Source organism: Lissotriton vulgaris, chromosome 1_2 (assembly GCF_964263255.1).
Source record: "Lissotriton vulgaris chromosome 1_2, aLisVul1.2, whole genome shotgun sequence".
Classification (NCBI taxonomy): Eukaryota; Metazoa; Chordata; class Amphibia; order Caudata; family Salamandridae; genus Lissotriton; species Lissotriton vulgaris.
Genome location: NC_141686.1, coordinates 76,958,173 through 76,986,032, shown reverse-complemented (window position 1 = coordinate 76,986,032; position 27,860 = coordinate 76,958,173). Strand labels below are relative to the sequence as shown.

General features: G+C 47.1%; 1 protein-coding gene across 2 annotated transcripts in view; it reads right to left on the bottom strand.

The window, feature by feature from the left end:
- Positions 1-27,860, bottom strand: part of CCDC77 (coiled-coil domain containing 77) — a 293,054-nt gene that overhangs the window by 182,811 nt on the left and 82,383 nt on the right. For both annotated transcript variants that reach the window (XM_086952832.1, XM_086952833.1), the window contains one exon: positions 18,011-18,107. In XM_086952832.1, the coding sequence (XP_086808958.1) occupies positions 18,011-18,107 (97 nt within the window). The remainder of the gene's footprint in view (positions 1-18,010; positions 18,108-27,860) is intronic.

Below are 27,860 nucleotides of genomic sequence, written 5' to 3'. Positions count from 1 at the left end.
AAACCGGTCCGGTCCTCGAATGCTTGATTCCGGTCTGGGAAAGATATGGCTGTTGTAGTTCGGACTGGACTGTTCCCATGGGGCACAGGGTCAGAGCTGATTTGCATAAAGCCATTATCTGACCCAGGGTGGTGTGGAGTGCAAAAAACGATGGATTTAGGCCCAGATCCTTGTACTGGGGTGAATGTAAGACATTGATCTACATTCTGTCCATCAAATTGTTTTTTGTAATTTTCTCCCTGAGTGTACTGGGGTAGCTCAGACGTGGGTCCCAGAGCCTCCACACCACTGGAGTCAAGCTAGCCGGGCTGATGAGAGGTGTTACCTCGAAACCGGTCCGGTCCTCGGATGCTTGATTCCGGTCTGGGAAAGATATGGCTGTTGTAGTTCGGACTGGACTGTTCCCATGGGGCACAGGGTCAGAGCTGATTTGCATAAAGCCATTATCTGACCCAGGGTGGTGTGGAGTGCAAAAAACAATGGATTTAGGCCCGGATCCTTGTACTGGGGTGAATGTAAGACATTGATCTACATTCTGTCCATCAAATTGTTTTTTGTAATAGTCTTACGATTGTAGCAGTTCATTTCTTCCGCATGAGAAAGAAGACTGTTCAATAAATACTTTTATTGAAACACCAGTCTCTCTATTCCTCTGCACCTCTGGTGAAACGAAGCATGCACAAATGACTGAGTAAAATATCTATCTATTGTTTCCACGACTCTGAAGATCAGTTTATCTTGGGGAAACAAAGTTGTCATGTTTATGCGGTTGTCAGAAACTAGTCCCTTTTACTGTGAAATCGGGAAAGTTTCTAGTGACCTCTGAGCTAGCTGGCACTCACAATTAAGTTTAATATATTCGATAGAGACCTAGTAGACATAAGTCCTACGTCACATCTATAGGATATATTATTCCAATGTGCAGGGCCTATTGGGAATATAGGAACTACACTACACTGCAGCTTTACATTTGCAACATGGATGGAGTAGGCGATGTTTCAACAGTGTACCAAAAGGAGAATATGCAGAACTCAATTTCCTATGATGTTTGCCAAGATGTATTTTAGCTTCTCAGGAGCTTTTCATGGTCTCTCTAACCTGGGACAGAATGATTATAGAATAGGTTTACCACCACGGTATGACCATATGGCAGAGGGGCCTGGGCAGGGAAACCAACAGTCAACCCTGCAAGTGGGTCACAGCATTAGCAGAAATCTTAGTATAACAGTTTTCTTTCAGTCTATTGGGATGAGGTGTTTTTTTTAGCTACAACTACATGTGATGCCAAAGTCCCATTCAAGTTTTTTACCGAAGGGTACCAGTAAGCTGAAAGGGTTCCCAGACAGAGCCAGATAAATAAAGGCTGAAGTTCCTCACTAACCAGCAGATAAGTCCCCACCAAAAAGGACGCTGGAGTATGTTACTATCAAGTTATCATACACTGGCTCATATGTTGGTTTGAATATTGGTGCCTAATGGATCTAGGTAGATTTGCCTGTCTTTATGTCTGAAGTCTTATCTCCATTATATGGTGTTTATATGAATAATGATTCAACCTATGTTAAAATACTTCAAGCATAAGCCAAACCCTGGGCAAGCACAGTTGAGGCTTGTCAGCATCCCTTAGGTCCCTTCGGCAAAATTTACAGATACCGTAGCTTAGTTATAGACTCCTCACCTTAGAATTACCCCCGGGCGACAGACTCGATCGGGAGAATTTTTCTTCAGCAGTACCCCTGCACGTTGGTGTGTGGCGTCGGTCGATCCCCCGTTAGTCTGGTGTCGTGGTCGCCGGAATTATGTTGTGGTATCTACTTAGACTCCGCCTCTGGGTGCTGACATCAGTTCTTTAAAGGACATTCCACACCAGAAGCAAGATACTGACCACTGGTTCACAAACTAGGGCCTTGAAAGAGAGTCCCTTACCCTAAGAGTCAGTTCGCAGAATGGAGAGGATGGGTGAGGCGGTGAGGAAATCATAACTAATCTTCGTCTCTTACAGTTATATCGTTACCGAAGGTAAGGAACTTGTTCATCTGAAAGAGACAATTAGTTATGGATTCCTCACCTTCGAATGGATACCCCAGCAATATCAACCCCGTTGGTGGGTCTGTGAACCAAGTTCACACCAGAAAGTCCTGGAGAAATGAACTGCCAAAGACGACTTCTCTCTGGACTTGGCTGTCCAGGCAGTAGTGTTTGGTAAACGTGTGTAACGAAGCCCACGTAGCTGCCTGGCAGATGTCATGAAGGGGGACCCCACGTCCCAAAGAAGTAGTGACTGTCTTTGCCCTGGTGAAATGAGCACGCAACCCCACTGGAGTTTCCTTTTTCGCTAAGGAATAGCACATTTTTATGCAAAGAACGACCCATCGAGAAATGGTTCGTTTTTGCACGCTCCGACCTTTCTTGGCGCCCACGTAGCCAACAAAGAGCTGGTCATCCACCTGGAATTGCTTTGTGCAATCCAGATAGAAGGAAAGCGCACGTTTGGGATCCAGAAGCTGGAGCCTCTCCTCCTCGTTAGAAGGATGTGGAGGAAGAAAGAAGGTGGTCAAAGTGATGGCCTGTCCTCTGTGGAAATAGGTGACCACTATGGAAAGGAAGGAAGGCCTAGTGCGAAGGACAACTTTGTCTGGATGACTAGCCAGAAAAGGAGGTTTGGAAGAAAGGGAATGAAGCTCACTCACCCTGCAAGCAGAGGTGATGGCAAACAAAAAGGCAGTTTTAAGAGTTAAAAGTCTGAGAGGACAGTTATACAGCGGCTTGAAAGGTAGGTCAGAACCAAGTTCAAGTCCCATTGGGGCATTAAGAAAGGAATTGGAAGAAACAAGTGAGTAATGCCATTAAGGAAGCGATTAACAATAGGGGACTTGAAAATAGATGGCTGATCAGGAAGCCAAATGAAGGCAGAGATGGCCGAAAGATAGCCTTTCAAGGAGCACAGAGAATTGCTCTGCTGGGCCAAAGTACTAAGGAAGAGAACTTCTGAAAGGGGTGCATAAAGGGGATCCACAACCTTTGCTGTGCACCATGCCACAAATTTGTTCCAGCTACAGGCATATACCGTTTTGGTGGAGGGATGCCTGGCTGCCAAGATAACATTACAGACTTCAGGAGGAAGGTCGGAAGCGGTCACCTGTCACCGCTCAATCTCCACGCAAGGAGGTGGAGACTGGACAGGTTTGGGTGGCGGACCGTCCCCTGCTGCTAAAATAGAAGATCCTCGCGAAGTGGCAGTCTGATCGGAGGATCGATCACCATGTGCAGAAGCTCAGGATACCAGACTCTTCTTGCCCAGTCCGGAGCCACTAGAATGACTTGGGCCCGGTAGCGCTTGATCTTCTTCAGTACACTGGACAGAAGTGGTATAGGCGGAAAGGCGTATAGAAGACCGCAACTCCACTTGCGACAAATTGTATCCCCCCACGAATGCCGCCTTGGAAATTCCAAAGTGCAGAATTGGTGACATTGAGCGTTCTCTTTGGTGGTGAATAGATCTAATCAAGGTTTTCCCCACTACTAAAAGAGACTTTGCACCACCTCCAAGTGAAGATACCAATCGTGATCCATTATGCACCGGCGGCTGAGTTCATCTGCCCTGACGTTCAGAGAACCTGCCAGGTGTTGAACCTACAGGGACATGCCCTGATGTTCCATCCACTTACAGAGACGAAGTGCCTCCTGACATAGGGTCCACAACCCACCCGCCCTGTTTGTTGCAGTATTAGATGGCGGTGGAGTTGTCTCTGAACACCTGCACTACTTTCCCTTGGACAGAAGGAAAGAAAGCCTTCATTGCAAGACGGAGCAACCGAAGCTCCAGAAGGTTGATTAGAAGCCTGTACTCCAACGGAGACCAGAGGCCTCTGATCTCCGCCTCTCCCATGTGGCCTCCCCACCCCAGAAGTGATGCATGTGTCACCACTGTGAACTCTGGTTGAGGAAGGGAGAGGGATCTGCCGTTGACCCAATCCTGGTTGGTTAGCCACCACTGCAATTGGTGTGCAGTGCCCTCCGAGATCTGGACGCATTCGGAAAGATTCCCCTGATGCTGTGCCCACTGGAACTCTATATTTACAACAAGGGGTGGTGAGGGACAGAGTCTCTGAATTAAACAGAATACTCTCACCCAGTCAAGAGATCAGGGCTAGATCCAACACCGTTTTTTAGCTCACTGCACCATCCCAGTTTCAGAACCTGGCTGTATGCAAATTAGTCTGTTCCTGTCCCAGTGCATGATGGGAACAGGGCAAACCAAACTACAAAAGCCAATTCTTACACTGGGAAGGAAACAAGCTACCGGGGACCGGTTTCTGGCATTTCAGCCTCTTCGGCCCGGCTTGCTTGAATCCTGATGGTGCAATGAGCAAGGGACTCACATCTGAGCATACCCTTCCACGCTTAGGGTGGACAAAAATATTTACAACAAGGGGTGGTGAGGGACAGAGTCTCTGAATTAAACAGAATACTCTCACCCAGTCAAGAGATCAGGGCTAGATCCAACACCGTTTTTTAGCTCACTGCACCATCCCAGTTTCAGAACCTGGCTGTATGCAAATTAGTCTGTTCCTGTCCCAGTGCATGATGGGAACAGGGCAAACCAAACTACAAAAGCCAATTCTTACACTGGGAAGGAAACAAGCTACCGGGGACCGGTTTCTGGCATTTCAGCCTCTTCGGCCCGGCTTGCTTGAATCCTGATGGTGCAATGAGCAAGGGACTCACATCTGAGCATACCCTTCCACGCTTAGGGTGGACAAAAATATTTACAACAAGGGGTGGTGAGGGACAGAGTCTCTGAATTAAACAGAATACTCTCACCCAGTCAAGAGATCAGGGCTAGATCCAACACCGTTTTTTAGCTCACAGGTTCTGAGCTGGGATGGGGCAGTGAGATAAATAACGGTGATGGATCAAGCCCTGATCTTTGGACTGGGTAAGAGTGGTCTGCTTAATTCAGACACTCTGTTCATCACCACCCCCTTTTCTGAATCGTTTTTGGCCACTATAGGTGTGGCAGGGTATACTCAGACATGAGTCCCTTTCTCACTGCTCCATCAGGATTCAAGCAAGCCGGGCCGAAGACGGCTGAAATGCCAGAAACCGGTCCCCGGTAGCTTGTCTCCTTTCTGGTGAAGAATTGGCTTGGTAGTTTAGTCTGCCCTGTTCCCATGATGCACTGGGCCAGGGACAGACTAATTTGCATATAGCCAGGTTCTGAGCTGGGATGGGGCAGTGAGATAAATAACGGTGATGGATCAAGCCCTGATCTTTGGACTGGGTAAGAGTGGTCTGCTTAATTCAGACACTCTGTTCATCACCACCCCCTTTTCTGAATCGTTTTTGGCCACTATAGGTGTGGCAGGGTATACTCAGACATGAGTCCCTTTCTCACTGCTCCATCAGGATTCAAGCAAGCCGGGCCGAAGACGGCTGAAATGCCAGAAACCGGTCCCCGGTAGCTTGTCTCCTTTCTGGTGAAGAATTGGCTTGGTAGTTTAGTCTGCCCTGTTCCCATGATGCACTGGGCCAGGGACAGACTAATTTGCATATAGCCAGGTTCTGAGCTGGGATGGGGCAGTGAGATAAATAACGGTGATGGATCAAGCCCTGATCTTTGGACTGGGTAAGAGTGGTCTGCTTAATTCAGACACTCTGTTCATCACCACCCCCTTTTCTGAATCGTTTTTGGCCACTATAGGTGTGGCAGGGTATACTCAGACATGAGTCCCTTTCTCACTGCTCCATCAGGATTCAAGCAAGCCGGGCCGAAGACGGCTGAAATGCCAGAAACCGGTCCCCGGTAGCTTGTCTCCTTTCTGGTGAAGAATTGGCTTGGTAGTTTAGTCTGCCCTGTTCCCATGATGCACTGGGCCAGGGACAGACTAATTTGCATATAGCCAGGTTCTGAGCTGGGATGGGGCAGTGAGATAAATAACGGTGATGGATCAAGCCCTGATCTTTGGACTGGGTAAGAGTGGTCTGCTTAATTCAGACACTCTGTTCATCACCACCCCCTTTTCTGAATCGTTTTCGGCCACTATAGGTGTGGCAGGGTATACTCAGACATGAGTCCCTTTCTCACTGCTCCATCAGGATTCAAGCAAGCCGGGCCGAAGACGGCTGAAATGCCAGAAACCGGTCCCCGGTAGCTTGTCTCCTTTCTGGTGAAGAATTGGCTTGGTAGTTTAGTCTGCCCTGTTCCCATGATGCACTGGGCCAGGGACAGACTAATTTGCATATAGCCAGGTTCTGAGCTGGGATGGGGCAGTGAGATAAATAACGGTGATGGATCAAGCCCTGATCTTTGGACTGGGTAAGAGTGGTCTGCTTAATTCAGACACTCTGTTCATCACCACCCCCTTTTCTGAATCACTGGAACTCCATGTCCCACTGCAGAGCCCGCATATGCCACCGGGCATAGTCCACCAGCAGGAGGCCATGAGGCCCAGTAGTCTCAGGGTCATTGTGACTGAAACCCGGGATAGAGACTGATAGATCCGAATCAGAGGCCAAGTGACACTCTGGCATTGAGGTGGCAAGGAAAGAGGGGTAGTCTTGAAGGGGATGGAGTAGCCCCTTCGGACTATCTGCAAAACCCACCTGTCCGACGTGAGGTTGAGCCAGTGGGGGAGGTGATGGCGAATTCTGCCGCCCACTGGCGAATGGTGGCCCTGAAAGGCCGGACTATGAGAGTTTGGAGGCTGCTGCAGAGGGGGCGCTGGTTGACTGGCCCACCGGCTGGCCCTCAGACCCACGACGGTGGGACCCAGAGGCTGGACAGCGTGCGCAGGCCTGTGGCTCTGGGCGGAACAATCCCATAGTGACTCTTTCAGTACCGTCTACTAATCCATTCACTAAAGTAAAAGTCAACCAATTATGAATTCACCCAGTGTCTCTCGTTATAGTACTGTAATCATTCTGTCAGTATGCATGTACTCATGCAGAGAGCCAAGCTTTAGTGCTTTAAACTCCTATGTTGAAGGGGCGTTCCATAGGTGTGTGTGTTTGCACAGAACACGCATAGAACAAGACACATCTCCAGATTTATTTAGAAATCATAAATCTGGACATGTGTGTGAATGAAGCACCTTCCTTTAATTGGTGTAACAAGGCACAACAAGGAGAATTATTTTCATTTCTCCTCATTTTATCTCTTTGAATGTATGCTAAAATGCACAGCATATATTGAAGGAGAAAAATGGCTTCACATATTGTTTTTGTGCAGGAAGGTGTGTCTTCCTTCACAAAAACAAATTCTGCATGACACAAATATCCTTGCGCCATGGTGCAAGGGTGCCTGTGTCCCCACATGGCTGCAGTTTAAGCAGCAGTGCAGAGGGAAGCATAGACTTGCAACATATTTATGTACATATGTTGCATCCCTGTGCTTAGGAAGTACCACAGCACACTGCAGCTAAAGAGCTAAAAGTGTCATGCTACAGCACTTCCTTATAGTTCTGCACTTATACATACACCATACAGTACTAATGCATTATTTTAGTCAATCATGCACTATGCATACATTCAAACAAACTTTCATACACTAGCATACAAATATAGCTCTTTAACCAGAGAAGTTAGTTCTGAAAATAACTTTTTTGTTGGTTTTATTTTTTTTGTAGTTTTTAACAATTTTGTTTATTTTTTGTTGTTTTTTCAAAAGAAAAAAAAGGAAGAAAAAAACAGTTAACTTCAGGAACTAACAGCCCAGGAAAAAAAAAAAAAGTCTAACAGCGGTGGTTTTGTTGTGCTGTACAGACTAGTCCACAGACTTGGTGAAGCCGGATAGTGGTATTTGATTTAGGTTAATGGCGCCACATGGAATAATCACACAGGTTTTTAATAAGAACCCTATATTTGTACGGTGCTATAAGGTGAGAAGAACGACACTACTCCTCAAGTTTAGGCAAGATCCTTCCAGAACAACCAACACTCCTTAGCACACGTATCAATATTAAAACAACATAGGTATAGAACGTGTTTCCACGAGTCGTTTTGCTAGGGATTTATAGTGATTCTAATGTGAATCTATGCTAAATACCAATCTTAGTGTTCTCATAATTTGCATAGCTGAGAATCTACGTTACTGGAGGAAACTGCAACCAGTATAATCCATGGGAATTTTAGACACCACCACACCAGAAACCTATTGGGGTTTGGAAGTTTCACTGCATAAAAAGTAGGTTCGACTAATAGCACTAGTTTGTAACCAACATTTTAAAAAGACTTCGTAAAATACGAAGGTTGACTTATATTTTCTCTGTTCTTGTTTACAGCAACAATTCATACACAGGATATAGGTATTAATGACCACTAAAAGACCACCTTTTAAATTACACTAAAATCACTTCATAAAGTTTATTCATAATTTTTCTGAGCACGTTCCGGATATCCCTTCCACTTTGCCCTTTAGCCCACCAAAAGACCCGTATGGTCTTACGTTCTCTTAGACAACACACAATACCCACTTCCTTTAATAATGGGAGCTTTATGTCTGACCCTTATCACCCAATGCGCATTTTCTAGATCTCTCCATTGAGATTAGGCTCATAGACGTACTGTGTTCACAGAGGTTATTTATGTTTGCTTTATATGGGGTTTATAAATGTTTTTTCCCCACCTGTAGCATATTTACACTAGAGTGGTGTTTTGCCGATACTGACAGAGTACAGGCTTTAGGTTGTTAATGGGATTGGTTTTCCCAATATGTGTACCTGTCTTTTTGTGTTTTTAATCACACAGCCTTGAGAAAGTCACGGGACGACCTCCCAAATGCGACGAAACACGTGTTGGCTGCAGAGAAACTATCTGGGAAGAATTGTACAAAATAAAGTGACCAACAAAGAAGAAGGAAGACTAACTTTATTTACACAGAACTTAAGTTTGAACTTGTGGAAACACGTCCTATAGTTATGTTGTTTTATTAGTGATACGTGTGCTAAGGAGTGTTGGTAAGTCCACAGACTGTTCTCCGTAGCACAGAAGTTGGTTACACTTGATGAAGTGTATTTTTAGGTGTGCAAATTCGGAACGTATGTCGGGATGTGCTGGCGAAGAGGAACTGGCAGAAGTACTTGGCACTGCAGGTGGAGGGTTGTCTCAAAGTCTCCTGCGCTCCTCCCGAGACAGATTAACAGGGTGCAAACTCTTAAAATGCTTGTACACACTTGCAGTGCCACACAAGTACTTCTTATCGGCACTGCCTCTGGAAAGAATGTTACCACAGATTTTACCGGTGACTTTTGTGGCATTCACCTACTTTTTTCCTTCAGGGTAGGTAAAAAACTTCCACACCACTGAGGAAGGTCTGTTTGGAGGTGGAGGTTCCACAACAAATTCTACGTCCGAAGAATGGTCAGATTCTTGTGGTGGCTGTAGTCCTGAAGCCATTGTGTCCTCAAATTGGAAAATACCTGAAAATAATTATTCCAAAAGAAGTTCTTCTCAGCTAAGAGATCTGTCTCCAAAGAAGCTCTAAGAAAAATTATTGAAATGGGTGGGGTCCTTCAATAGTTACAAAGGGAAAAGTTATGAACCAATCAAATCTTTTTTTTTTTAGGTCACATGGGATCTGCACGCACCCAACGCGACTTCGCGAGATTGCATTTAAAAGTAATATAAGTTTATTAAAAGTAAAAATATATTATTTTTATGATTAGGTTAGATAATGTCTTGCCCTAATATGTATAATATATATATATATATATATATATATATATATATATATATATATATATATATATATATATATATATATAATTTTAGACATTTAAACAGTTTGCGGGAGTCGAGCACCCACCGCATCTAACATGTATATGACGCGTAAGCACATGAACGTTGCTTAAAGTAATGCACATGTGTCGCCTATGCACCTGGAGTCGCGTACCGGTCGCATAACGATCACGCACGAAAATACGCACCCGTCGCACACCCTACGCAGATCCTACAAAACAATTCTAAAATGGCAGCTAGGTTCCGCGCAGTGATCGAGTAAGGTGCGCTTTAGGTGCGCGACTCCCCCAAAAAATTTGGGGGGAAAAAAAAAAACAAAGAAATGATAAATATATTTTTAAAAATATAAAATAAATAATTTAGAATATATATATATATATATATATATATATATATATATATATATATATATATATATATGTGTAATGTAATTTAAAAATAAGATATCTAAAAATAAATAGATTAAAAAAATGTAGTAAAAAATATGAAAAAAATAAATATAATAATTAATACATTTAAAAATTATAATTGAAAAAACCTTTGAAATTCACTGACAAAACCATAGGTTTTAGAGGTGTTCTAGTTAATTGGACATTTCACTCATACAAAACCATTGAAATTCCTATGTTATAGTTAGTTGTACTCTCTATAACTCACGCGCCCGCAATCCACTGCTCATGAGGTCACATATTACATTATTCATGACATGGTTAGTGACATCACTGATGACATTCAAATGACATCACTGACGACATCATCCACATGACAATGTGATACATCTCATCATACACTAGTGTAACCTTTCAACACTCATTATAAAATATGGAGTACCACATTTGAAACCATTCACAAACCAATACAAGTTTCTAAAAAGCCACTCAGTGATTCCTACATCTACACACACATCTAAACACTTACCTATAGATTAAGTCATACATGCTAACAAAGATCTATAGAATACTATTAAATATACTTATACACCAGGGCAATCTACTACGCCACGGAGATCAAAAATAGCCACAACGCATCAAAAACCGTCTTTAAAATTCTTAAAGAATTGAGCACCAAAAAAACAACGGCTAACCTAAACTCCTCACCTACGCTATGTGACAATCTGGCCTCTTATTTCCTAGAAAAAATCCGTAAAATATACAGCACTTTCCCCCCCACCCCAGAACTCACCCCAGCTGATGATCTTAACAAACCCAACCTCGCTAGTATCCCGACCCTTAGTCAAGAAGACTTTTCAAAAATCTGCAACAAAATCAAATCCGGCTCTCCAGCAGACCCCCTCAAACCTGAAATCTTTAGAGAAGCAGACGAAATCATTCTAGGCCCTCTGAGAGGGATCATCAACAAATCCTTCTCCACTGGCATAATCCCCTCCAAGTGGAAACAGGCCCGGATATCACCTATCATCAAGGAGCCTACTCTTGACCTCAATAAACCCGAAAACTTTAGACCTATATCCCTCCTCCCTTGGCCAGCCAAGGTAGCAGAAGCCCATGTAAACAACATCTTGACCAATCATCTGACATCTAATAACATCTTAGACTGGTCTCAACATGGCTTCCGAGCTGGCCACAGCACTGAGACAGCTCTACTAAGTGTGACTGAACACCTCCGCACCATTCTAGACTCTGGTGGAACGGCAGCACTGATTCTTCTAGATCTCAGTGCTGCCTTCGACACGGTGTCACACGAGGTCCTGCTGTTCAGGCTAAAAGAGGTCGGGGTAACAGGGTTAGCCCTTGAATGGTTCAGAGACTTCCTCTCGGGCCGGTCCTTCCGAGTCTCCACCCCCCCCATCTCTCCAGGGAATGCCCCATTGAACAGGGCGTACCCCAGGGCTCGGCTCTTAGCCCTACCCTGTTCAATGTGTATGTTCAGCCTCTGGCTGAAGTAGCCAGAAGACACGGATTATCGCTTGTATCCTACGCTGACGATACTCAGCTGGTGGTGGCACTAAACGATGATAGTGGACCCAGTACCCAAAAATTCCAACGCACCCTCGTGGACATCACAGAATGGATGACAGCGAACTACCTTCAGCTCAACGCCGGAAAAACCGAGGTGCTGGTAGTAGGAAAAAACACTAAAGCTTGGGGGGACAACTGGTGGCCAGCAGACCTAGGACAGCCACCGGAACCCAAGGACTGTGTAAAAAACCTGGGAGTCTGGGTAGACTCCGCCCTTAAATTTACTCAGCACACAAAAAAAGTGGCAGCTACCTGCTTCGGAATTCTAAGAAATCTCAGACCCATCCTTGGATTCTTTGACAACTAAACCTGTCAGACGATAGTACAGGCAGCCATTCTCTCCAGATTGGATTATGCCAATTCCCTCCTCCTAGGGACCAACGTAGCTGAAAAAACTAGACTCCAACGAGTACAGAACGCTGCCGCCAGGGAACTGGTAGGCACCCCCCGCCACGCATCCGTAACCAGTACTCTCACTAAACTCCACTGGCTCCCAATGGAGAAACGAATTCATTTAAAAACACTGTGCCTAGCTTTTAAAATTCTAAAAATGGCTTCTCCACCCATGCTCAGCCCCCTCCTGTCTAACTACGTTCCCTGACGCACGTTGCGCTCAGAAGGACAAAATCTGGCAACAGTACCGCGTATCAAATTATCCAGGATGGGCGGCCGTTCCTTCAGGTACTTGGCCGCAAAGCTCTGGAACGACCTCCCTGACTCTATCAGAGGGATACAGGACCTGAAGTCCTTTAGGAAAGCGATAAAAACTCACCTCTTCTGCTAGTCTCTTTCCTTCTCCTGACCCCTCCCTCTGATCACGTCTCTTACAGGAAGCGCCGGGACGCCCCTTGGCTGGGGCAGCTGTGCGCTATACAAGCCCATTTAACTTTAACATTAACATTAACCTAAATCGACATTACACACCAGTACACATCCTATTCACTTATGCAGTCATCCTACTCACTTATGCAAACAATTGATCATACTTACATTTACTAAGATACATACTTATACAAACACCACTATATTTATTCATATAGATAGTAACTCATACTTAGCGCATTATAAAATCCCTATTACAAGTATACTGTTTTCGATAGTCACTCATGCAATCACCGAGTCTTATTTATACTTGTTCATATACAACTGTCACATACACTGCCTTTTATATTTCTAGTTTGTTGGACATGTATCATTGAGAAATATATTTACTCATCACCACATCCATAAAGAGATTCACTCACCCAAACAACTGTTTCCGCATACAGTCTTAACCTCATATACCTACTAAATAAACTATTTACACATCTTTGGACAGTCACACACCTCACACAAATTCACTATCCTATACAAATATTCACTTAACGGATTAATAACTAATATAGGCTTTCACATAGCTAGTAACCAACTTATGTATTAGTTTACGCAACAAGCGATAGATAGAGTGATACAGATATTCACACAGTTTAATCACTATCCCATATATTTTGTGAAACACTTTAAATAAGTCACTTAGACAGTCAATCACGGGGCTACTAAATCCTCCATCCAGACACTTATACATTCACTCTGTCTTCAATGCAGATTGCTAAATGTATAATACTTATTTAAATATTGAACCAATCCACATTCACTGGAAGATGTCATCAGTGATGTCATTTGAGATATCAGTGATGTCACTCACCATGTCATGAATGATGTAATATGTGACATCATCAGCAGTGGATTGCGGGCGTGTGAGTTATAGGGAGTACAACTAATTATAACAGAGGAATTTCAATGGTTTTGTACGAGTGAAACGTCCACCTAACTATAACACCCCTAAAACCTATGTTTTTTCAGTAAATTTCTAAGGTTTTTTAAATGCTAATTCCTAACTATAACATATCTGAAACCTATGTTTTTTTCGATAGATAGATAGATATATCTATGAAGAAATCCTGTCCGCTTCTCACTCAGGCGGAACTCCAGGCACTGACCTCAACACTCCAGCAAAAATCACGAAGTCCCACGCAGCATTGGTGGTTGAATCAGTGCAATTTTTTTCCGTTAGTCAAACCACAAAGTGTACAGGCATAATGCCTGCCATGAAGCGTTTTGCTCCTCACTGGGAGCTTGATCACATGATGATATATACATCTCAACACTCCAAAGGTGCCCACAGGTCTAGCCCCACAAAAATTGGTTAAACAACCATCGACCAATAACAAAAAGGAAATTGATACACTGAAGCGTTAAAAATAGAAAAACAAAAGTGCAGAAAGCTAGAAAAACGATGGAGGAAGAATCACTCCAGTGAAAGCAAAGAGCTCTATCAACAAGCTGTCTCCTCCTATTACAAAAACATAAAAAAGGCAAGGAAAACCAGCCTTCAATTTCAAATAGATGAAGCTGATAATTCTACCAGAGAATTATACAAAATCCTGAGAAGTTTCACAAATCCTACAGCATGCGAAAGTCCTGATACCTTCTCCCAGGATCTGTGTAATAAGATCTCACAATTCTTTGAAGATAAAATTGACACCATCTATAACAAAATATTGGCCAAACATCCCAACAACACAGAGACGGCTGCCGCTCTCTGCCCACAAACTAATTCTGAGACCTTTACTGACATCCCAGAAATCTCCGAGGATGACACAAAATCTTTACTAAACACAATAAAAACAGGGTCCCCCCCTTGACCTTCTCCCCCCCTAGAGTGATGAACACGCTAAGCACTGCTCTCTGCCCCATTATCCAAAAAGTCTTGAACCTCTCCTACAAAGAAGGTAAACTCCCTCAGCAATGGAAAGAGGCAGTGGTGAATCCTATTCGGAAAAACTCCATCTCCCCTTGGACAGAGCTCTCCAACCTCCGTCCTATCTCTCTGCTGCCGCTCCCGAGTAAACTGGCCGAGAAGCATGTTAACACCCATCTGTCCAGTTTCATAGAGGCGACAGGGGGCCTGGACCATTCACAATCTGGGTTCAGGCCCAACTACAGCACCGAATCTGCACTCCTCTCCGTGACCGATAACATCAAGATGTCACAGGATAGAGGAGGCTCAATGATTCTGGTGCTGTTACACCTGTCGGCCGCCTTTGATACTGTGTCCCACAAGATCCTCGTGAGCCGTTTAAAGGGAGTAGGCATAGGAGGACAGGCCCTTTCCTGGCTGGAGAGCTTTCTGTCCGGGCGCTCACAATCCGTCAGCCTGGGACCGTATCGCTCCTCCTCAAGGATGCTCACGAAGGGGGTGCCACAGGGCTCATGCCTAAGCCCCACATTGTTTAATGTGTACGTGGCCCCCCTTGCTGAGATTGTGAGAAAATATGGATTCACCCCGGTGTCCTACGCTGACGACACCCAACTTCTCTACCCTTTCCATTCCCTAAACTCCAATGTTAGGGATAATTTTGCTGAAGGCATGAGGGCCATCTCCAACTGGATGGCTGCCAACCGTCTCCGATGCACCGTTGGAAAAACGGAATTAATGCTCTTTGGAAAAGCGTCCATACTATGGTCCCCTGACTGGTGGCACTTAAATCTGGGACCAGTTCCCACCCCAAAACTAACAGTAAAGAATCTGGAGGTGAAGTTAGATCAAAATCTAACCTTGAAGGAACATGTGAGTGCAGTTGCTGGGGCATGTTTCCACACAATTGGTCTGTTAAGACGAGTCTTCCCATACTTATCAGATAACTACAGAAAGACCCTTGTGCAGACTATGGTGATAAGCAAAATTGATTACTGCAACGGGCTCCTGATACAAGCCAACGAGGATGCCATAAACCGCCTCCAGGTAGTCCAAAACACAGCGGCAAGACTGATTTTGAATGCCCCCCCCCAGAACCCCCTCCAAGCCTCTGCTGCGAGAACTTCACTGGTTGCCAATACGACAACGCATCAAATTTAAAATCTGCTGCATTGTTCACAAATGCCTGTTCGGGAAAGCCCCCAACTATCAGACCCAAAAGTTACCCCTCTACAAACCTGACAGAGCATTACGGTCAAGCAATCAATTGCTAATAAAAACTCCTCTGGTAAAAAAAACCAGACAAGGTGGCAGAGCCTTCTCTCTGGTGGGGCCTAACCTATGGAGCAACCTACCCCCCTGCATTAGACAAACCTCCAACCACTCCTCCTTCAGGAAAAAATTAAAAACCAGCTTGTTCCTGGAAGAATAAAACAACTAACTATCAGTCGATAACTTCAACCTTTTGTAACACCTGCCATGCCACATCGCGAGCAAAAGCGCGGAGATACCCCGTATGGGGTCGATTCTTGCGCTATACAAGAAATTAAATAAATAAAGGGTGCACTCCGCAGAAGTTACTGATCGGGTAAGGACCACCTCATAACCCAATGGAATTTCAGCCATTCAGTTAACTTGATGATAGCCTAACGCGTTTATGAGCCCCGCTCGTCGTCAGAGGCTTTAACTGAATTCGTGTTATTGGACACTCCCACACTATTTGCATAATTGATGTCCTCAGATGGACTGATGAATTTCACCCACATTGGATTGTGGGACTTGCAGCCCGTGTCCCAATAGTCACTAGATAGTCGCACTTTAATGAAGGTGTTTTCAATGAAAGGCCCGGTCATGGGCCTCAGGGTGCGTGTGGACTGTATATCCCCCGACTCCTGCTCCACGATGAGACAGAGCATGATTCAGCGCCTCATGGGCCAAAAGTGATAACGGGGTGGTGCATCCTTTGCGGCAGGGCTGCCGTGCAATATCAACACTCCAAAGGTGCCCACAGGTCAAGGACGCACTCCGCAGAAGTTACTGATCGGGTAAAGACCACCTCACAACCCAATGTAATTTCAGCCACTCAGTTAACTTGATGATAGCCTAACGCTTTTCTGAGCCTTTAACTGAATTTGTGCTATTGGACACTCCCACACTATATGCATAATTGATGTCCTCAGGTGGACTAATGAATTTCACCCACATTGGATTGTGGGACTTGCAGTCGGTGTTCCAATAGTCACTCGATAGTTGCACTTTAATTAAGCTGTTTTCAACGAAAGTCCCGGTCATGGGCCTCAAGGTGAGATTAGCCCTTACATCCCTGACTCCTGCTCCACAATGACACGGCATGATTCAGCGCCTCGTGGTTCCCAGTGATAACTGGGTGGTGCATCCTTCGCTGCAGGGCTGTCGCGCAATATCAATGCTGCAAAGGTGCCCACAGGTCAAGGACGCACTCCGCAGAAGTTGCTGGTCGGGTAAGGACCACCTCACAGCTGGAATTTCAGCCATTCAGTTAACTTGATGATAGCCTAACGCGTTTCTGACGCCGCTCGTTGTCAGAGGATTTAACTGAATTCGTGCTATGGGACACTCCCACACTATTTGCATAATTGATGTCCTTAGATGGACTACTGAATTTCACCCACATTGGATTGTGGGACTTATAATATATATATATATATATATAAAATGCAAAATCCTCAGAAGTGGTACAAATATTCAAGAAAAACTGGCACATTCTTCTAACTGACAATATTTTGAAAAAGGTCATATCTAGATGCCACCTATCCCGTGGCCCGTCATTTAGAGAGAAAGCCTAACAGCAATCATGATCTATTAAAATGCTTTTGTATTGATCAGGTCCCCAAGAATGAAAGAGGTGGGGAAAGAACGAGGCTGTTACGAGCTCTTGAATCTAAATACATAATTGAACTGCAAACTAAAGCTCCATCAGGTCTTAACAACGACGAGGAACTTTGGGCTCAATTCCGGATAATAGGCTTTTTTACATCTGCCGCTTACTTAAGTCATCTCTGTGTTATCAGTATTTTTTATGACATTATGGGTGTTTCATCAATGATTTTCATCCATGAGAACTGGGTCTGTTAATTTCTTGCTAGTTTCGTTTAATAGATTTTCCCATTCAGGGCTCAATTGTGATAAGCTACTAGTACTCCCTGAAACAAAAAAGGTTGTATTTGGTTTAATTTTCTCTGAGTTTTGCCCAATAGTTTTTCCCATTGAGGACTCAATTCTGTAATAACCTATCAGCATCCACCTAAAAGAAAAGAGATTCTGCTTTGCTTAATAATGGAATCTTCTACTATAGAGTCCGTTTCATTATCTATCATAGATTAGTTTAAATATGTTAATTCACTTGTCTTTAAACCGAGTAAGATATGAATTCATGTGTTTATACAGTGTAGTACTTCCTAAAAAAGGATGACAGATTTGCCTGGAACATGGTTTAAGATGGCCACCATATATTTTACACTCACTCACTCACTAAATAGGTGGGTAGCTGTAACATCCTGCTCACATCAGGCCTTACCTTGTTTGGGGGCTCCTTGTGAAAGTAAGTGATTTCTCCTGTGTCTGTGCCAACAAGTGCCAATAAATGCTGAATCTTCTTCCTGTCATCCAGCTCCCTGTAATTTAATCAGAAAATAATTGCAGCTCCCAGTAATTTTATCAGAAAAGGATTGCTTGCATAAGCGGAGGAATAAAAGAGAAGAGAGTGTGTACTATTGCACGTAGCAAAGAAAACAAAATTCCTTACAGAAGTTACAAGATGCAGCCTTACTGAAAATCTAGGAGGAAGTGCAAATGCACTATTGAAAAAATGTACTTAAACCCTAGATGGTAAGATAAAACTCAGTAAATCAGAATTATTTTTGGGGGCTCGGGTGAACCTTTATTTTAACTAACAACACCCTGCCTCTCTTTTTCTCCCTTCTTCTCTTTCGATTTTATTGGTAACTGCTTCCTTACCAGCTACAGACTTGCATTTTGGAACTGTGGGGTGCTTTTTTCACTGTACCCCCTGATCCTACTTCTTAGGCCAAGGGTAAAAATGTTTCTTTTGAGTTTCTCTCGGTGCTGAGATGTTAAAATGCTTAAATTTAACTTCCTTTATTTACTTATTTTTTTAGTTAAACTATGCTTTCATATTTTGAGTTTTTACCGATTACCATTACTGCATTCACTTGAAAAAGGCCCTAATACCACTTGCTGAAGATTTTCACTAACCCTCTTCTATATAATCTACACACGGGTCTGGAAATAATCAGTGGTAACTTGTAGTCAAAATACCGGCTGGAAGATCGGGAGGAAGATGCGGAAGGGCGGTCCAGGAGGAATAATCTCCGCTTCCCGGGATTTCTGGAACGGGCAGAAGGGCTGGAGGCAGACCTATTCCTCGAAGACTGGATTGTCAAGGTTTTCCCGAACCTGAGACTCTTCAAAATGTTAGTTGTGGAGAGGGCTCACAGGACTCTAGGGCCGCAACCGAAGCCGGGATCCCCGCCTAGGGCCAGAACAGCCCGGCTTTTCAATTTTAGGGACCGGGATACGATCCTTCAACACATCCGCACAACGGGCCAGCCCAGATTTGACAATCACGACATCCATATTTTCCCAGACTATAGGAGGAAGGTGCAAGATCTCCGGAACGACATTCTACGGGTTAAGCAAAGGATATGAAGCCAGGATATTAAATATAGCTTGCTCTTCCTGGCCAGGCTCAGAGTACAACACAGCGACAGGACACAGTTTTGCTCGATAACCCGTTGGACGTGGATGATTGGATGGACTCGCTGGGTCTTGCGGGCCACGACCAAACACAGGGCTGGCAGGAGCAGAGCCGTCGGAGTGGGCGGCGGCGGAACCAACAACCTGAAGAGGGAGATCAGCACTCGAGAGGACGTGCTCTTGCAGAGGGAGGACGTATCACGGTGGGTGCGGATGGCACTCTCCGGGCGGAACTGGAGGCGATCCCGACCCAGAACCAGTTCTCCCCATTGTGTTTGGTACAGGAAACACAATCTGAGTCGGGAGGTGCCCTCAGCCTGGCAGTTGAGACCTCAGGGGACACATGACTGGTGGACCCGGTGGTAAGAGCGAGAAAAGTGGGGTCATGGACACTGAGTATCTCTATTCTTTGACCCAGAGGGAAGTGTTTAGGCCAGAGTGACTTGCAAAAGGGGCCGTTTGCCCGGAGATTCGGGGGGGCTCGAAATCTGTTTCTTAAAGAGGTGACACTATTGCGCCAACTATAGAATTAACTGGCCCGCTGTAGAGTGCTGAGGCGGCCGGGCTAGACCAATGGTCGGGCGGAGCTGCGCGGTACCAGTCTGTCGGCTGAACATCAAAACAGGGGGGAGGGCTTCCTTCGGACTTGCGAACGTACAATTTTGTGTTTTTCTAATCATTGATTACAAGTTGAGGGGGGTGGTCTAGCTTTGGGGCGGGGTTCTGAGTCCTCTGACCAAGACCGGGTTAGGAGAATGCAGTACTACCGCCTGTGGGTGGGGGCGTGTTGAGGTTTCTTGTTCTGGTTGTGTGGGGGTTGCTGCCGGGTCTAAACGTAGCTGCTTTATGGGACACACAAGATGTCTGTTTTTTGGAGGGTCACATTGCAATTTTATGGGGGGTTCCTTGTATGATAGTTGGGTGCTGCGATATCACTGACTGCTAACACATGAAGGGTGATACACAATGGTATAAACAAATAACATGGAATGTCAGGGGGGCGCAATAATATGATTAAGCGAATCAGGGTGGCCACCTACCTCCGGCGTTATGGGGTAAGCATAGCCCTGCTACAGGAGACGTACTTTGGGGAGACTGTCTCAAGTATTTCCAACGTAGATGGCAGGGGCAGTTTTTCGCCACATCTTACTCGGGGTTCACCAGAGGTGCACTGATATGCGTGGCGCCGGGAGTCCCCTTCAAGGCCATGCACACTAAACAGGATTCGGAGGGGAGGTTTGGGATGGTGGTGGGGACGCTAGATGGGCGTAGTATATGCCTGGTAAATATTTATGCTCCGAACAGTGATGATGGGGAGTTTGCAGGTCGGGTGCTGAGACAGTTAGACTTAGACCCAGACACAGAACTACTTATTGCAGGAGACTTTAATTGTGCCCTTGATGGGGAATAACATAGTTACCCCCCAAAATTAGATGCCAAGCCTAGGACGAGAGAAGCGATGGGCCAGATGCTCCAAAGTTATGGCTTATTAGATGCATGGAGGCACCGTAACACTGCTCGTCGGGTGTACTCGTGCCACACGCCTGCTGCCAATACCCATAGTAGACTGGACTACTTTTTTCTCCAGGGAACGGCAATGCACAGAGTCGCGGAGATCCAATATTTGGCTCGATACTGGTCCGACCACTCCTCGCTCCAGCTCACGTACTCGTTAGACAGACCACAGCCTAGAGTTCCACTATGGAGGCTCAACACGGAGGCTTTGGGCGACCCGACCGACAAAGATGTTATTTTACAAAGGCTTGAGGCATACCTGAAGGTTAACTGGGGCTCAGCTAGCACCAGGGCGACTGAATGGGATGCATTGAAGGTGGTAATTCGAGGGATCTGTTTGTCCACAGAGGTGGGGGTAAAAAAGGTGTTAGAATGTGATCTCCGACAGAATGAGGAACCTCTGGCGGCGCTGGAAAAAGACTTTCCCACAGACAAGGAGAGGCCGTCTGAATGGACTGCTGCGCGCCAGCAGCTGGGGGATACGTGGGCCTCGCTCTGCAAATTTAATAGAACTGCCAGCAGGTGGAGATGGTACACAGAGGGCGATATGGCTGGGCGGCTACTAGCACGTCTGATTCGGGCGAAAACTCAACCCCACCCGATTCTGGCACTGAATGACGTATTTCGGTCCCATTTATGTAAAATATACTCCGAGTCTCAGCCCCCATGGGCCCCGAGGGCGTGAAAATATATATTGAGGGGTTTCAACTGCCCTGTATTGATGCGGAGAGTCAGGAGGAATTGGGAGGCCCCCCTTCGGGAGGAGGAAGTACGAGCTGCGATAGCCCACCTGAAGACAGCAAAGTCCCCCGGGTTGGACGGATTAGCCGCCGAACTCTATAAAGCGTACAAGGGGGCCAACGACCGAGGCTCGCTCCCAGATTACGTGCGGACAGAATTGATAGTTATGATCCCCAAGCCGGGTAAGGATCCTCTTCTTCCCGGTTCGTATAGGCCTATCGATGCTGAATGTGGATCTGAAAATTACCTGTCAGGTGCTGGTAAATAGACTCCTCCCCTATCTTAGACGGCTGGTCCATGATGACCAGTCTGGTTTCATTTCGGACAGGAATACGCTGCGGAATATTCGTCGCCTAGACCACGTAATGCAAGCTTTGGGGGAACGAGCCCAGCAGAACACCCTAGTATTTCTCGATATCGAACAAGCGTTTGACTCGATCCGTTGGGCCTATCTCTGGAAGGTACTTTTGAAAATGGGATTAGGGGAATGGTTTGTAAAGTGGATAAAACTGCTTTATGCTCAGCCAGTGGCCAGGGTCCGCACGGGGCGATACATGTCGGACATAAAACCCATAACGAGGGGGACGCGTCAAGGGTGCCAGCTCTCCCCCTTACTCTTTGCCCTGGCAATGGAACCGCTGGCGTGTCATCTCCGCACGGTGCTTGAGGGTCAGGGCATACAAGTGGGGGACATGGAGCACGTGGTGTCACTGTACGCTGATGATGCGTTGATTTACTTGAATCGGCCGATGCAGTCATTGCCAACCCTGATGGCCGCCGTGTCGCAGTTTGCGGCTGTTTCCAAGCTTGTAGTGAATAAAAAAAGAAATCGCAGCTTTACGCTATTGGAGAGCACACCGACTGGGGGTGGCGGAGGGGGGATGGGTCCAACGCCAAGAGATGGGACTCCCATGGGTAGATGATACGCTTCACTATCTGGGGATATGGATTGGACGGAACGCAGCAATCTTCTTCCAGCATAACATAGGGAGGATAATCCAGGGTCTGCAGGGGAGTATTGCCTTCCGGAACACCCTTCAGCTCTCCTTGATGGGTAAGATCGCCTTAATAAAAAATGGTGGTCCTCCTGCACTGTCTGTACACAATGCAAGAGTCTTTGAACTGCCCATTAGGGAATTGGATTCCCTGCTGGTCCTCTTACTGTGGAATGTGAAGCTGTGTAGGGTGAGTCTAGAGGTTCTGAACGTAGGTGGGGCACAGGGGGTTTAGAAGTCCCAGATCTGGAACTTTATTATTTTGCGTCACAACTGCAACATGCTATCGCATGGATAGATACGGACCCCTCTTGGAAGAGGTTCTTACTGGCAGGTCCATATGGGAGTGGGCAGTTGGGAGCACAGTGTCCCAGTTTCTACAACTGTGGCGATCCCTAACATCGGACCTATGGGTGTTAAATATGGTGGAAAAGGGGTATGCTCTACTTTTTTATGAATTTCTCCCACCCTTTCCACCCCAACAGAGTTTGCTTTCCAAAGACGAAATTCAGCTCCCCCATCGGAAGGTCCAAACCTTACTTCAAAAGGGTGCAGTTCAGTTGGTTTCAGAGCAGGAACGGGTTCAGGGATACTAATCATGTTATTTCCTGATTCTCAAGTAAGACGGTTGTTTGCATCCGATCCTAGTTCTCCGGGTTTTTAACTGGTTTCTCAAACAGGAAAAGTTCAAGATGCTAACCCAAGCTCAGGTGTTCTTGCGCTGGAGACAGACTGGATGGTTTCAATCAATTTGCAGGATGCTTACTTTAACATCCCAATTCTGCAGTTGCACAGAGAGTAGCTCTGTTTCACGGTGGGGTCTGCACGTTATAATGTTCGGTCCTCCCATTTGGTCTTACTTTCTTGAGCCTTCACAAAGATGATAGCAATAGTTGCAGCTCCTCTCAGATGATTTGGGAATACTAGTATTTCCTTACCTAGATAATTGATGTTGCTTCCTTTGCAGGGGACGACTGGATGGTTGTTCAAATTGGTCTTTACCCATCAACAAGCCCAAGTCTCCAAGAGCTCTCTCAGTGCACCCTGTTTAATTCTGCTACAGAAATCAAGTACTTTGACTATCTACAATGCGTTGGATGACTGAAGAATCTCCCTTTGAGTAAAGGAGTTACTCCCTTGCAAAGCAGGCACCAAAGACACATCTGACCGGTTTGCAACTCCAAAGCTCCTGAGGACTACGAATACAATGCAATACAGGAGGTGGGTTTCCAAGTGTCCCCGAGGTTGACAAGTTTTCTCAGCAAACCCGTATCCCTCGGGGGGACGGTGCAACCCGAACCCCCGGGAACTGTGTCCATTTGCAGAAGCATCTGCTTTCCGGCGACCCCTGAAGCTGTTTGAGCACCTTGTAGTCCAGACCCCGAGCAGTTATTCCACCGAAGATTACCGGCCTACACCCCACAAGTGTTCGGTGGGCTAGTATTTAGGGACTCCTCTCGAGGTCCATACGCGATCCCTGGTCCGTTGGCCTGTGGGTCCTTGTGAAGGTAACTTTAACTTTCAGTGGCCTTACCTGGCTGCCTCAGACATGCCATGACTCTCCATCGCTTGAGGAGTCCCCAGGACCTTGCTGGTCCTCACCAAAGCAGCTTTTCTCTGACCACGTGTGTTTCAGTTGTCAAGGCTAGTTGGTGTTCAATACGGACACTGGCACCCCCCCAGCACTCGACATCCTTCGTGGAACAGCTCGCCTGCGGACGTTGGTCTTCCTCGACGTCTCCTGGTCACGTGGCTGCAGAGTCAAGCTTCACCTCTTCTCACCTGAAGCAGCCGACATCGATGGGAATTAGTCTACCAAGCCCCTGGTCACTGGCAAGTGACACAGACTCTGTCCCCTCCGCTTTCAGGTTCTTCACAGCTTCGGAATAGGCTTGGATCACATCGGACACGTTTTCTCTTCACGGCAGCAGCACTTTGCAGCATCACACCATTGAAAAAGACGAAGATTCCCAACGCCATTCGACACTTATGCACCCAGCTTCCCTGGGTTAGGTAACACGAGTATTCCGGTGCTCACATGGGTGCTGGCCTTTACAACCTAAGTTTGAAAGGGTTTGCTCAAAGTCCTCTCCTAAGTGTCCTTAAACTTTAGAATTCCAACCGTGACTTTCCCATAGAGTTGTACAGAGTTCGCGGCTGTGTTCTCACACTGCATGCGTCCCCGTGGGTCCCCTGTGTCACTACCTTGGGTGCTTCCTTGGGGTCCCAGCGATTCTACGTGCTCTAGGCACTGTGTCTAGTCAAGTCGTGGTTGTTATACCACTTTCTTAATATATGGTTTGGTCTCCCCCTGGAGCCCACTTGGTATTGTGCTATTTACTACGGTTCTGGTGATTTAATATGGTGCGTTTTGTTCTCTAATCTCATAAAGAGGTTAGTAGAGAGTGTTTAGTAATAAATACATATATTTTATATATACCTTGAGTGGTTCTCCTTTCATTTGGTCATTCAGGTTATAGACTGGTAAAACAAGCTGCTTTACATTCCTTCAAGACTTAGCCTGAAGGTGGCTCTTCACTGCTACCACTAGGATAGCTTTCTTTAAAGGTTGTCTTTAAGCTAATCATCAATAAGGGTTGGTTAGATGGTACAAGGTGCCCACTATTACTAGTGGTCAGCATATACCAGGCCAACTTCTCACAATGCAGCTATTATACACTTTGTCCAGAGGCATTGGTTGGTGGACCAAAACGAACCCCCTACCTTTCAATTATTATGGGCTGTTCATCACATGGGGCATGGGAGCCATTTGGTTAGGTGGTTATACCACAGTTTGAGGGAGCATCTGTGTACTCCCCTACAGGGCCTTCGTCTCATGTGGGAAGCAACGCTGGCCAGGGAATTGAATGATAGAGAATGGGCAATGGCGCTAGAACACCCTCAATGGGTTTCCCGTAATTTTCAATTAAAAACGATACAGCTGGGGGCGTGGCCAAGGCGGCGAACATGGCGGACGTTGCCTAGCACAGCTCCGTCACGCCGTTCCATCTACTGGCCGATTATCCTGCCTTCTCCCCCTGCTGACACCCATCCCGCAACAGGGCAGCGTGGCGGTAGGGGTCCGGCGGCTGCTGCGTGAATTTCGGCCGCTCCGGTGACTCCGTGTGGGTGCAGTCAGCACAGGAGGCGGAGCGGCCTGTCCCTCGAGGCGGAGCCGGGACCTCGATTTTGGAGGAGCCTGGGGTGAGCGCCTTTGGGCGGCGGACTACGGGACTGTGCGGAGCCGAGGTCCGGCCCTCCTGGGGGGCGGCGGCTGAGAGCTGCGGTCTGCGGCTGCCTGTGGAGTTGGAGGTACGGTGCCTGGGGGCCCCACATATTGCGGAACATTGGTGGGCCACCCGGGGGTTGAAACACTGACCCGAACAGCAGCCCTGTGCCCAGTGAGGAGGCCCTTGAGGTGAGGGCGGACAGGGGTGCAGGGCAGTGGCCTCGAGGGGTGGCGAGGCACCTGCGGAGAATCGGCGGGCAGATCGGAACGCACCGGCCCCCACTGCTAGAGGGGGTGTGCGCTGGTCTTGGAGGGGGTGCAGATCCTTTGATCCTTGGCGTCCGCCCAGCGAGGTCTCCTGTACTGGCAGTTGCAGCAGGCAGGGAGCAACAACTTGGTGCACGAGCTTCATCTAGCAGCGTATTGGGCCCCTGAGGTGGACACTTGGCAAGGTACGGGGCTGGGCGGCGACGGCCTAGGAAGACTTGGCAGACCAGCAGTGGCCGGTGCCCTTTCCATATTTCTCTGGACTTGGAGGTCCCTAGTGCGGAAGGGGATAGGGCGCCACAGACGGCCTTTGAATCTGTGCGCAGTGGCCGTGGCCCGGACCCCCTGCTGCCTGTAGGCGAGATCCGTGGTGAGGCTGCAGGTGTGACCAAGGAGCTGTCCTTTTTGTCGTCCATCATGACCCGAGGCGGGAGTGGTAGTGGGTCCTCGAAACAAGGGACAATTGATAAATTCACGGGGCCGAGTGGAAACTCCGGTGCTTCGGGCGGACAGTCGACCACTGGACCAGACAAAGCTACTCTGCTGGCAGCGATCACCCAGTCCCGAGACACGTTGGACGCTAAGATTGGGGCCGTTGGCGCAGATGTGACCCTGCTGCGGCAAGACCTGCGCAACGCTGTGGCCCGGATCACGGAAGCAGAAACCCGGATCACTGTTGTAGAAGGTGACATGGCGGCCTTGAAGAAGAGTGGCCGACATGGAGGGCGTACAGAAGGGCCTAGCTCTGCGAGCCGAGGATGCCGAAGGACGAGCCCGACGCAACAACCTGCGTTTTGTCGGCTTTCCGGAAGACTGTGAGAAGGGAAACATGGAGGCATTCCTTACAGAATGGCTGGAGAGCTGGATGCCGTCGGAGTCCCTCTCCCGCTGCTTCATCATCGAGCGGGCGCACAGGGCACTCACTCAGAAGCCACCAGTCGGTGAACGTCCACGGCCGGTGATAGCCAAACTACTCAATTATCATGATCGAGACACGATCCTGAAGCAGGCCCGGCTGAAAGAGCCCCTCCAGTGGAACAATCAGCGGATCATTATCTTCCCTGACTACACGCGGTTGGTGCAGCAGCAAAGACAGTCCTTCGTGGCCGGGAAGGCTCGCCTGCGGGGCCTCAAGATCCAGTATGCTCTGCTTTATCCGGCTCGGCTGCGAGTGGTTTTTCAATCCCGTACTCTCTTCTTTAATTCCCCTGAAGAAGTCTTTGTCTGGACGGATGAGACTGTGCGTGTCAGACCTCACACGCCGCCTGCTAGAGACTCGGACTCGTCATCTTCAGCGGCGCCCGCGCGGACGCCCCGGCGCTCCCGCAGCAGAAGTAACTGGCGATCACGCTCTAAGAAACGCTCGCCGGCCAAGACAGGAACTGTAGAGGAGTCTGGGCCCCCAGACTCTCCAATAGTGGATCCGTGAGGAATGCAGTGACGGGGGGCGCCTACTCCACTGATTGACTATGGTACAGGCTGCGCTGCAGCGATTCCAGGCCTAATTAGCGGTGCTCTACGACTATGGTAACATTAACACTGACGCATACGAGTGGCTTTTATGGTTGCGGGGTGCGGGTTGGTTGGGGGGAGATGGACTATAAGGCGGTCAACCCTCATCTTAGAGGTGTTTGTTAAGGGGGGGGCAGCGAGGGACTGCAGTTGGGAGTTCATGGGGATCCATTGGAATAGTAGATCTCCGGCCTCCCGTTGGGGGCAGGAATTGACCTATACCGCGACAGGTACTTCAGCGTTCTTGAGGTATGGGGTGGGGGGTAGGGGGGAAGTTTCAGGTGAGGCTTTGGAGGGAGTGGGGGTTGGGGGGTTTGTTGAGAGTTGGGGGTTGAGGTGGGTGGGTGGGGTTGGCTAGCACAGTGTTCTTTCTTGTACTAATGAGGCGGGAT